Source organism: Carassius gibelio, chromosome B3 (assembly GCF_023724105.1).
Source record: "Carassius gibelio isolate Cgi1373 ecotype wild population from Czech Republic chromosome B3, carGib1.2-hapl.c, whole genome shotgun sequence".
In the NCBI taxonomy this organism is placed as follows: Eukaryota; Metazoa; Chordata; class Actinopteri; order Cypriniformes; family Cyprinidae; genus Carassius; species Carassius gibelio.
Window position 1 is genome coordinate 17,707,623 of NC_068398.1, and position 12,627 is coordinate 17,720,249.

Here is a 12,627-nt window from a genome sequence, read left to right on the forward strand (position 1 = left end):
ATATTTACAAACTCCATTAGCTTTGGTTAATGGCTAGTAAATAAACAAGCAAACTCTAGGCTAATTTTCGAATGAAGACATGGTAATCCTTTAATTATTGCTTAAAAACAACTGCTTAGACCAGTATGAATTTACCAGCAGGTCTACCTGAAGAACTAGCATCATTTCAAAACCATGCTGGTGATGCTTGTCAACAAGCATGTTCTTTTAAATTAAGCTAGATGACTAGCTAGCTAAAAAAAATTCTTGCTAGTTAGGAATCCAAGTGGGAAACTAGTGCACAACATGTTAGCAATGCTAGTTTTCTTATCAGGTTAATGCCTCCCAAAGAAGACCAGTGAGATGTTAGCACTGTCCTGCCAATGACCAAACACATCACTTACAGCCTAATGCTGTTTTTACACTTTCAAAGAAGGCTTATGGTTGGGAACGGAGCAATAAATGACTTCCATTTACTCAGTGCTGGCCTCTGCACAAGGAAATGGGCTTAATGTATGAAGCTCATAACTTCTGAAATTCATAACTGTACTTTTGAAGTGCGAACATACTGATATACTCCCTGGAAACATGTGCTACAGTATGTGCATGTGTTATGTTCAGTCACATGACCGTGAATTTATGGCCATCTGGAAAAGAAAGGATATTAAAAGTTCTCAATTATAAAACTTCATGAATGTCCTCAAGCTTACCATAATAAGCCAGACCAGTTAACCCTTGCTAAGCTGTAGTACATGTTAATGTGTGTCGGTTTAACTTTGAGACTCCTTATGATGCACTTACTGTCTCAAAAACGTTGCACAATCATTTCAAGTAGATGTGTGTTTGTGTATGGGAGGGGTGACAGTCTGGCAGGCGAGTTAAAATAGAGACAGGAAAAGTTCATAAAAATAGAGATAAAAGAGAGGTGCATGAGAAAGAGATGTTACTGATAACAGTTTTGTCGCATGAATTTTCATACCATTTTCCCCAGTCTTGTAATTATTTTTTGCCTTTCTTAGATATGGCCTTGAAAAGAGATCTGCATACTTACCAGCACCTACTATATTTGGGGTTGAATTAACTAGTCAGCTTTTAAACTAGTTGATTATCCTGTCAGAAAATGACCAGCCACCATTCTATATATATATATATATATATATATATATATATATATATATATATAAGATTTACTGTCTTAAAGAAACAAAACCACCCCAAAAATGCAGTCATAACTGACTCACCCTCATGTCATTCCAAATCTGTCTGACTTACTTTTCTGTGGAACCTAAAATAATATATATTGAGATATTCTGATAACCAAACCGCTCTGATTTCCATTTGCTTCCATAGAATGGGCAGTAAAAACACTGAAACATTTATCAAAACCCCTTTCTATGTTTCACAGAACATATAGAACGGGTCAAAGAGCTTTACAACAACGTAAGTGTGAGTAATCACTGTCATGATTTTCATATTTGGCTTAAGAAGGTATGACCAGCTGGTAGCAGATTTGTTGCTGCTATGACCACTTTAGACCATCTAACATATTCTAGTAAACAGCTGCCAGCCTGGGGTGCGTTTTCCAAAAGCAACTGTGGTTGCAAGTTCCATTACCAATAGACTTCAAATTAACTTGTGACTATAGTTAGCTATCGATGCATTTGGGAAACTACCAACTAAACTGTATTTTCCAACTCAGTAAACAACTAGTTGCACTTCAAATACTGTATGTCCCACTGTAGCTGCTTATCTGTAGTTTTGCACTCATAACCTGTAATAACACACAAGTCAAAACTAAGTGAACCCAGAGCATTGTGTTATAAGCAAACTGCCCTGAAGCTAATCAGCCATTGCACCGAAACTGTAAGCGAGTGGGACATGACTGTTTTGCGACGTGATGAATTTAACAGTACATGCACACACATTTGTTTCTCACCTGTATTGCCTCTGCTAACACAGCATTGGAATAGCTTCCACTGCGTAATGTGCGTATTGAGGTAAACCTCTACCTATAGTTTAGTTGTGGACACTAATTGATCAGAAGTTATGCATACGCATCAAACACACGCTCTTGCTTCCATAGATGTACATGTGTTGTGTGTGTGCATGAGCACTGGGTAGGAGCAAATGCATCTGTGTGAGTTTGTATGCATGTGTTTACTCAAAGCTGCAGCTGTGTGTACTGTGGGAGAGAGAGAGGGGGGGGGGGGGGTTCTTATGTGTTTTCGTGAGGCCCATTTCCCACCACAGCCTGGGGCGGCATCACACAGCTCCCAAACTCTCGCAGATCAGCAAGGCCAAACATATCATTACAGCAGACTCACACTCTCTGTTTGTATCCTGTTGTTTTTGCCGGCACATACCTCAAACACCTCTGATTCTTCTGGCTGGGCAGATGTGACTGTGATAGGACTAGATTAACAATGAATAAGACTTATAGTAAACAATTACCTTGCAACAACTCAGAACAAATCTAATGCATCTACACACTTTTATAGGCAAGTGTGCAGAAAACAGTTTGTGAATGTGAATGTCTGTATTCATAGAATTTGAAAAGAGTAGGACCTGCTACTTCCGGTGACATTTATATATAGACATTTGATGAACACAAGTTGTGTCCCAAATGACGTACTATACATAAAATATTTACTCTACTACTATCAAGTGTATGATTTTTGGGTTATTTTGTCATCCAGCAACTGAGTCTGACAGCCCATCCCCTTTAATTATTTTTTATTTTTTGTTAAATGCATCATCTGTGTTAGGGCTGGGCGATATGGCTTTAAAAAAAATCTCTGATTTTTTTCACACCAACCCCGATTTTCGATTTTAATCGATTTTTTTTCTATTTAAAAACAAACTTCAACCGACAAAGAAATTGCTCAAAACAAATGTACTCTTTATTTTGTTCTGATTTTCACTTATGCAGTTTAGTCTAAATTTCCCCTTTGTGTGACATACAGTGACACATTCTTAAAAATAAATTAAAATATAAATAAATAAAAAAATTGTGTGGTGGAAGTTAAAGAGAAAACCGATTTTCATTAAAAACAAATCGCCCTTAACGTTAAATTCGAGTTAATCGATAAAATCGATTTATCGCCCAGCCCTAATCTGTGTATTTGAAGCGCACTTCTTGCTTTAATTTTCAGGGTGAGCACATCACTCACACTATTCATACTACAAAATGGCACAGAATGGTGCATATGTTAAGTGCACAATTCTACTAAAAAGGATAGTTCACCCTAAAATAAAAATTCTGTCATTAAGTACTCATGGGATCTGTCGGTATCAAATTTTCATGTTGTGATTAATTGCTAATGCTTTTATCACAGTATACATTGTTATCACGGTATTGAAAATTAGTTTCAAAAAGGTGGTCATAATACAGTATATCAGGTTAAAAAAAATATTATAACAAAAAGACCTGAATATTTAAATACAATAAATCAATTCAGAAAAATATATAAAGTCTGTTTTTCACAGATTAAAGTGCAAAAGAACTATAAAGACCAATAGGTATCACTTTACAATGACCAATAACTACATTTGCTACTGAAGTCTTAGTCCATGTTAGCTCATTAAGTAACACAGTTGCAACTTTCAATTTTAACGTGTTATTAAATATTGGAATACCTAAGATGAATGAATGTTCGGAAGAAATTTTCATTGGCAGTTTATATTGTAATGAATTAACTACCGTAATATTAATTAATGAAGCCCTAATAAAGGCCCTTTTTTGAAACCAAATAGCCTATTTAGTCTAAATACTTAACTATTTGGCACTGTGATGAACACCATAGAAATTACGAGAAAACAAAAATAATGACTTTATTAATGACTTAAAATAATGAATTTCTTCTCTCCTGTGTCAGTCAAATGTAGTTCGCTTATGTAGGCCTTTTCTTAAATTTATTTTTGTTTCGGTGCATTTTGTGATCTTGATCTTTTGGATGCTCTGTATAGTTTTTGAAACCACGGACAGACAGAGGTTTGAAGTCAGACACCACTGAAGCTCTCATCATCTAGCCTGCTCACCATGTCAGAAATACACATGCACCATACTGAGATGAAGATTCTTATGTAAGAGGTCATCTGCTTGTTTTGGCTGTAGTGCACTGTATGGTTTTTATACTGCACTTTATAGAGTCCAAAAGCACAGAGCGTTTGGACTACACAGTAAAATCTGCCTGTAATGATTGACTTCCTGTCTGTGAATGAAGAGGTTGTTTGAGGATAAATGCTGAGAGAGATTTATCCTGTAGTATATCAAACTATTATGATTCATCTGTGTATGCCTCTACATTGCATGCAGTGCCAAGTATATCATTGCCTGGACTAAAGCAACAAGACAGACAATGTCTCTTCCTGTTAAACACATATTCACAATCATTTTCGGTTGAGCCTTAATCCAGCCCAAGGGATCTTGTGTGTGTGTGGACTGCCATTAAAGTTTTGTTGATTATGTCTAGTATAATCACAGAATGCATAATACATGATTATTATGTAAATGCAGGATTCCATTTTAATCCAGCTACACTTTAAAATGACAGGAAATTATATAATCTTAAAAATAAAGCCCCCTCTGAAGATGACTCATGAGAAACATGGTGATTCTCTCATGAGAAAAAGCAAAGCAGTTCCAAATAGAGTTGAGAGTATCACATATCCAATCATAACACCAGCGGTACCAAAAAAAAAAAAACATCACTCAACAACTCAAAAATGAAACAAATGCCTGGCAGGTCTCTTTTCCTTATCCAAATGCAAGGGTACTGTAAAACAGGGGCATCAGCTTCCATCCTTTCCTGCTGAAGTCAGTTTTCCTGTGTGTTGGAAGAAAATGGATCCATGTGTGCTGTGTTATGATAAGCATGTGACTGAATAACATGACGTAAAATATAGAGGTATAATGGACACACCTAGCCAATATGAGACAGTGGACGTCCTGGACCTGCCCTACTTAAAGATCTGAATTACCACATGCTCTTAAATCAGTAGTTCAGTTCACCTATATTAACACACATTTTGAAGCATTTGTCCATAAATGAAAGCCAGCAGGGTTCAAAACAATATTGGTCTCCCGCTCATTGTACAGAAAAAATAAAATAATAATAAAAACAATAATAAAAAGAAACCGTCCAAACACAGAGACTTTTGCAATCCATCGTTAACTATCCTTGTTTTAGTGTTATCCCCTATTTTAGTGTTTTTGTTTACATACTGTTATGTTAGTTTTTATTGATATATTTTCAGTTTTCATTTTAATTATAGTTAATCTTTTAGTATTTTTTTTTCCATTTTTTTTAAATGTATGTATTCTATTTAGTATTCATTTATTTTATTTGAGTATTTTTAGTATTTCAGTTAATTGTCAAGGCAGCATTTATCATTTTCCTTTATCATTTTCAAGCTTCATTTTAAGTGTTACATTTATATATTGTTTTATTTCATGGGGCAGCTGGGGCCTAATGGTTAGAGAGTTGGACTTGTAACCCGAAGGTTGCTGGTTTGAGTCTCGGTGCTGGCAGGAGCTGTAGCTGGGAGTGAATGAACAATGCAGCACCCTAAATACTCATGACTGAAGTGCCCTTGAGCAAGGCACTGAACTCCCAGTTGCTCCCTGGGTGCTGGATCTATAGCTGTCCACTGCTCCGGGTGTGTGTTCACTCCTCACTGCTGTGTGTGTGCACTTGGATGGGCTAAATGCAGAGCACCGATTCAGAGTATGGGTTACCATACTTGGCAAATGTCATGATTTCATTTCAGATTTAATTCAATACATGAAAAGTTTTCATGAGCTTAAGAATAGAAATAGTCACCTTTAGCCTATAGACTCTTAATTTTCCTATTTTGTCCCACAGCTGGATGCATATCTGATCGCAGCAATCGTTTATTTCTCATGAATAAGACTGCCAATAGAACTTCAAACAATGATCCTCTCCCACACTGAACTAAGATCCAGCTGTGAATTGGATGCCTTGAAGTTTGTATGACAAAAAGACAAGATTTGCAAAGGCCTTTTGCATCCATCAGCACCAATAAACTTTTAGAAAATGTGATTTAAGAGTAGTATCAGAGAGATGCCAGCAAAAGGTTCCAGTAAGTAAATTAAACTGTTTATTTTACTAACGTGCCATGGGCACGTATGCCAACTCTTACTAGGCCAAACTGCTGTTACAGTCATGAAATAGTCTCTGAGCTTCCAAGCCCATTGGAAAATACTTAACTTACACACGTCTAGTATTTTGCCAGCACCAGCTTAAAAAATGATGTTATGTTGTTAACAAACAGCAGTGCCAATTCATGCCGTTCTACAAAAGAGAGAGAGGTATATGTGTGTTTAATGTTTGGACAGACCAACTGATGAAATAGAAACCACCTGCTCAGAACTTAAAGCCATAGCACTGCTGTTGGCCATTAATATGACTGCTGTGTCTGTGCATGACTCAAGTGTCTAGACATTTCCCGGGGATTAGTACACACAAATGTCCTGAGCGACCAAGCATGCCATTGTGTCTCTTTCTGTCAAGCGCCACATTGCAGATAATTGAAAAAGCTATCTTAAGGCTGTCCAGCTCCAGTTTCACAACCTCAATAATGTTTGCACTCCTAGCTATGGGAGAAAAGGTTTTTTTTGTATTGATGCATTGCCAGCAATTTATCTATCGACTGTACTAGGGTCAAAAAAGAACCAGGCCTCAGGACAAAAATGCACCTGATGCATCATAAGTAGTGCCTAGATAGATAGATAGATAGATAGGTGATTTATCAGTTATCTAACAATTTCCCTTTAGCTTTCTATAATTATGACATTTAATAAAATGCTATTTATTTAAAACCTGTGTCATATGCGTTGCCCTGTCATAAGTAACCTAAATGTTTACAATTTGCGAAATATTTCTGCAATGCTATTTGTTTAAAGTAACTTATTTAAATGAGTCAAATAGGTCCAGTTCAGTCCAAATCTCTTTCAGCTCGTTCTTTGTTCAGTTCATCGCATTCGAAAGAGGCCGTTCTAAGTTTAATGAGCCAGCAGGAGCACACGAATAAAAACACCATGACTGCCAGTCAGTAGCGTTCTGGTTCTAAAGAGACTGTTCCGCGTTCGAACCGATTCAATAACTAAACAATCGTTTCTGAACTAATTCAGCCGATTCATTAAAATGATTCGGCTCAAATGAACGAACCGGACACCATTGCGCTCGAGTCAGGCGATGACTGTTGTTCATTCAAGCGTGAGAGCTCTCAAACTACAGCTATGTTTACTGAACATTTGAAGCGCGTGAAATCAGGTATTTCAAAAAATATCGAACCATACACTGTTCTTATTTCAAACAGACAACTATTCTTTAGGTATATTTCCCCACCGGCGCGAAAGACACTTTAGTCGCGTCTTTACACGTTACGAGTTTACAGAGGGACCATGGGAACGTTATTAACATTTTTAATCCGGTACAAAAGATTAAACATCTTCAACATCTCTGTATCAGTGCATTTAGGGATACAAATTCTGTAAATCTTTTGTTGATTTTATCAGTCTGCCTTATTTTATATGTATAAAGCCTTATATTTAATTATTTAACCCCTGCTTGGGTGACCAAATTTTGGAAATCATTTTCTGTTATAAAATTGGTTTGTTTTAGGCTTAGTTAGCACATTCTAACTAAACTAAGTCAATGTAGTTATGTTTATGTATTTAATTAATGTATGTAGTTATCCATTTCTGGAAGTTTGCCTGTTTTAAAGCTTTGAAAGTTGCCTGATGTTTTTATTCATATTTGTTTACAGCACTTAAGAGGTCATTTGAAGTGGAGGAGGACACATCCACAAACCCATCCCCTCTGTCCCGTAGAACGACCAATCCTCTGCGCTCTGCCACCTCTTCTACGAGCAGCCGTTTCCATGACATGAGATCGCTCAACTCCGAGTCCACCTCCAGGCACGCTTCAGATTCCTCCTCCAACCAGAGCTCTCCAAAGTCTGGCATGGGGCGCATAGAGTTATCGAGGGCCCGCATCCCAGAGGCTGTGTCGCGCAGGACTGAGATCTCCATCGACATCTCCTCCAAGCAGGTGGACAGCTCACCCAGTCCCGGTATCACCCGCTTCGGCTTAAAGAGACCTGAGGTCTCGCTCCAGAGTAAAGCCACAGATGGGCCTCTTTACAGAAGGGCTGAAGGTAACCACAGCAGACCCCAGGAACCTCCAACACCACCAAGGAGAGCTGACCCACCAATATCTGCGTCCCGGATCCCTGAGGTGTCCCAGAGGCGAGCAGAGCCTCCCAGCCCTCTTGAGATCTCAGCTCCGACCAGACGGGCGGAGATGCACATTAACAGACAGCTGGACACACCGTCTCCTGCACGGGAGTCAGAGAACAGCTTCACCTCCGCAGCCAGCATCACTCCTAACTTCGATGAATACAAAACCCCTCCAGCAGTACATGAAGCCCCACTAAGGCCTCAAGAGAGTAAGTCACATGTGCTTTAACATTGCTAAATTGCTGTCTGGCTAGATGCCTGCATGATCTGGATCTGATATTTACACTGTGACGTGCACTTGGAGTGTCTGCTGATGTTTTATATTCAGTAGGGTTTATAAACCTGAGGAAAAGTGTGACCATTTTACCAATTTTTCTAGTTAAATAGAAGCCAGAAGCTGGCATGGCATTAAACATAAAACAACAAAAACACTTTATATAGGCTGGTAATTTTGTTTCTAACCATATAAAATAACCTTAAGATAGACTTTTTGATACAGCAAGTTTTTAATGTTATTTTTAAAGTAAAAAAATATACATTTTGAATACTGAAATATGAAATAATATATAAATGATATATGATTATTTTGAAATAGACTTGTAGGGGGTGGCAAGTCCCTGTCTTATCAAGTCAGTCATTGAATAATTCACTCAAACAGTCTTTTGTTGTTGTTTGTTTTTTTGTTTTTTTTTGCTCAGAGAGGGATAATGATTTTAATATCATTTTAATATGCTTACTCAGACAATGAAAGCATAAACACTTTTTCATAAGTGAGTGACAAAGTCATCTGGCACATGATCAAAACAAAAATTATGATATTTAGGGCTGCACCATTAATCGAACGCGATGCATATTTTTGCCAGTTCTGTGATTAGTAGTAAATCTCCATCACCTGCTTTCAGGTGGAGCAGCATTTACTACACAGAGTAGTAGTTCTCTGACAAGCTTTTCAAAAATCACATTCATAATCGCAGACGATATAATTGTAGGATTATGAAATTGTTCGCGATAATGACAGCTGTTTGCCTATCTCCTCAGTGAACTATGGATCTGTTTAGTAAATGCTACTCAGTCTGAGAGATGTTTTTACTCCAAACTCACTTCATAACGTCAGTCGAGTGTTTTGAAATAAATCCTTCTGTGAGATGTGGCTTATTTAAACAGAATAAAGCACACAATATTTCATTGTATTCTAAGCAGTGATAAAGGCTATGTCGATTAGCGTTTCATTATAGAGATGCTTTATTATGATGAAAATTATATTAATAAGTGCTCTGATAAAACATATATATCCATTGTCATGTGTTTATTAGTCACACTGTTCATTGCAGCTATTTCCTTGATTTCTTCATTGGGGCATATTCGAAGTTTCATTGCGATAACGCCCTCTGGCCCAATGGAGATTTACTGCTGATCACAGAACCATGCTTCACTGGAAGATATGCACGACAATCGCAGCTTCTGACTAATGGCGATTTATTGCTTTTGCAATTTAATTATGATTCATTGTGCATCCCTAATATTATTGTAGACAAAACATATCGTACATCCCTATTTTAAGGTTCAAGCTAGATTTTTCTATTGTCAACAAAGACCTTTGAACTCCACTTTATAAAAAGTCATTTCTTTTGAAATCGAGGTACAACGAAGCTTTGTGTTTTGAGAAGCAGCGACCCATGAGAACGTCTTCTTCCTAAGCACACTTCAGGTAGAGCAGTGATCAAATCACACAGAAATCCAGCATATGGTAATGAGAAAAACAGAACCTCCTCATAGGAAAGAATGTTGGAGCTGTATCATTGAGTGAGGTCAACAGATCTGATGTATTATTTTAGCACTGGATCAACGCTGAGATTATCAGGATCCCTCTTAGGCAGTAAAACAAATATGAACAGTTTCCATATAACCCCCATCTACTCTCTCTCCACTTAGATAGACAGGGCGTCAGGCTGTTTATGTGATCAAAATTTGAAGTTGCCGTTTTAAGGTTGAATGTAGCCCAAGCAATGGCTATTCTTGCACTCATACTGAAAAGGCCTGTTTTTTTGGGACAGTATTAGTTCTGAGTGCAACACTGGCTCAGAAACCGTATTCCAAAGTCATGACTAAAAACTGTGCATTGAGCCAATCTGAGAAGAACAGTGAAGCTTTAAAGCACCAAATAAAGAAACATTTATCTAAATCTTGGACATGGATACTGTAGCAGGCTCCGTCTGAATGATGACCGAAACTTTACTGATGAAATGATGTTTTATTAGCGTTTCTTTTTTACTTCAGAGATCACCATAAGAGCTAAATGTACATTAACATTATTATACCTATTCAGTGATTTTTCACAAATACTTGTTTTTACCTAACAAAGAGTTAAATGGGGGGAATAAACTTATGAACAGTCCTTTCATGCACGAGTTCTGTTAAGCCGCCATGAACGCTTGCTCTCTGTACCATTTTTAATTATTATCTTTTAGCTGTGAAAGTAGATTCCATTTCAGAATAAAAGTCCCCCGCAAATAATGCGATCCTTAGACCATATTTTTTTAACATACAAAATATATCAAAGGCAACACAAAACAAATCGAGAAATTAAGGATTACTCTTATTAAAGTCTGTTACAGACACGGTAGATTTTCTCAACCTTCACCCAAAAAGAAATGTCATCGTTTACTCACCTTCATGCCACTCCAAACTCATGAGACTTTTCATCTTTGAAACTGTGGCTTAATCCAAGTCTTCTCTTAGTCACTTTACATGATGGATGGATTTAATTTAGACTTATTTATTCACACATAAACATTCATCATTGGAAGCTCATCCTTAAAACTCACTAGTTCATGCATCAAACACGCATGATTGGCCTTTTAGTTTTATTGCATCAATGTTTTGGTTGCATGGCCTTTAAATGAAGGAACAAAATAAATCTCTTGGTTGTTTATCGGAAGACAAATGAAAGTCATTTGGGACGACGTGGGTGAGTAAATGATGACAGATTTCATTTTCGGGTGAACTGTTCATTCTCCCAATACAAAGACTTGCTATTTCTGGTGCTTATGTTTTCTATTTGTTATCAAGCGCTTCCATTGCTAAGCATCTGTTTCTTATTGGTGTTATTGTTTCAAGGTGTCCCCCATCAGATTCCACATTTGCATATGAAAGATATAAGGCTCTGATTACTTTTAAAGGGGGCCCACTGGCTGCAGGGTAATTATATTATTTAAAAAATATTTATATGGGAGTTTGCAGCAGTGACAACAGCATTCTGTAAACAAACTCACACACTCATTTTTAGTGATCCCCTGGTTGTAGTATCCTATATAATGAATGGCTCAGTTTAGGCTCCCCCCACAGAATTTGTACAGTTGATATGTTTGACGTGTTCCATCGATATACTGTAAGCGGAATGCATTCACTAGTAAATAACTGCAGCACCAGAATATCTTTTTCAACATGCAGATTAACAGAAACGCAACACTGCTATGTGAAAGGACCAGACAACATTCTGTAACGTCATACAGTGAGAGTTCAGTAACTTGCTTGGATGTAATCTGTGTGTCGTCTGTCTTCCATAAATAGTGCTGCTTCAAAGTCTCAATTTTAAATCTGGGGATGGAAGAATAGGAATTGTCCTATTGCTTAAATGTGATCATTTAACCTTATATGGCTGTGATTTAATTAATAAAGTGTGAACATGTCATGTTTGAAAATAAAAACACAGTTAGCAATCACCAAATAACCCACATTTATGCCAACATGCCGTGTTGTTTGGATCTACTGATGTTGAAAAAAATAATAATTAGTGATTTACAGGTGCACCTCAGAAAATGTTAATGTCATGATAAAGTTCTTTTAATTTAATTTAAAAAAGCAGACTTTCTTATATTGTAGATTTATTGCACACAAACTGAAATATAAAAAAAATTGAAATTTTTTTTATATATATATTTTCTCAAAGAAAAGATCTCCAAAGCAGGTCTAATTATGCACTCAATACTTGGTTGGGGCTCATTTTGGATGAATTACTGTTCAGGTCAGGTCAGGTCAGGTCAGGCTGGCCAATCAAGCTCAGTAGTATCATGGTCATTAAACCACTTGGAAGTGGTTGTGGCTCTATGGGCAGGTGCTAAATTCCTGCTCCATAAAGCTTGTCAGCAGATGGAAGCATAAAGTGCTCCAAAATCTCCTGGTAGCCGGCTGCATTGACTTTGGACTTGATAATACACAATGGACCAACACCAGCATGACAACGTCATGACACCCAAATCATCTCTGACTTCAGAAACTTCACACTAGACTTTGGATTCTGTGCCTCTCCAGTCTTACTCCAGACCTTGATTTCCAAACAAAATGCTAAATTTACTTTCATCTGAAAAGTGGACTGTGGGCCACTG

At 37.3% G+C, this 12,627-nt stretch overlaps 1 protein-coding gene across 4 annotated transcripts in view; it reads left to right on the plus strand.

The window, feature by feature from the left end:
- The window catches only part of LOC127952922 (septin-9), a 36,368-nt gene extending 24,291 nt beyond the window's left edge, over positions 1–12,077 (plus strand). For 2 of the 4 annotated variants that reach the window (XM_052551825.1, XM_052551827.1), the window contains one exon: positions 7,771–8,486. In XM_052551825.1, the coding sequence (XP_052407785.1) occupies positions 7,771–8,471 (701 nt within the window). In that variant the 3' untranslated portion in view covers positions 8,472–8,486. Of the gene's footprint in view, positions 1–7,124; positions 7,275–7,770 lie in introns of those variants that run through there. The other 2 variants (XM_052551824.1, XM_052551826.1) reach the window with 2 other exon arrangements.
- The last annotated feature ends 550 nt before the right edge of the window (positions 12,078–12,627 follow it).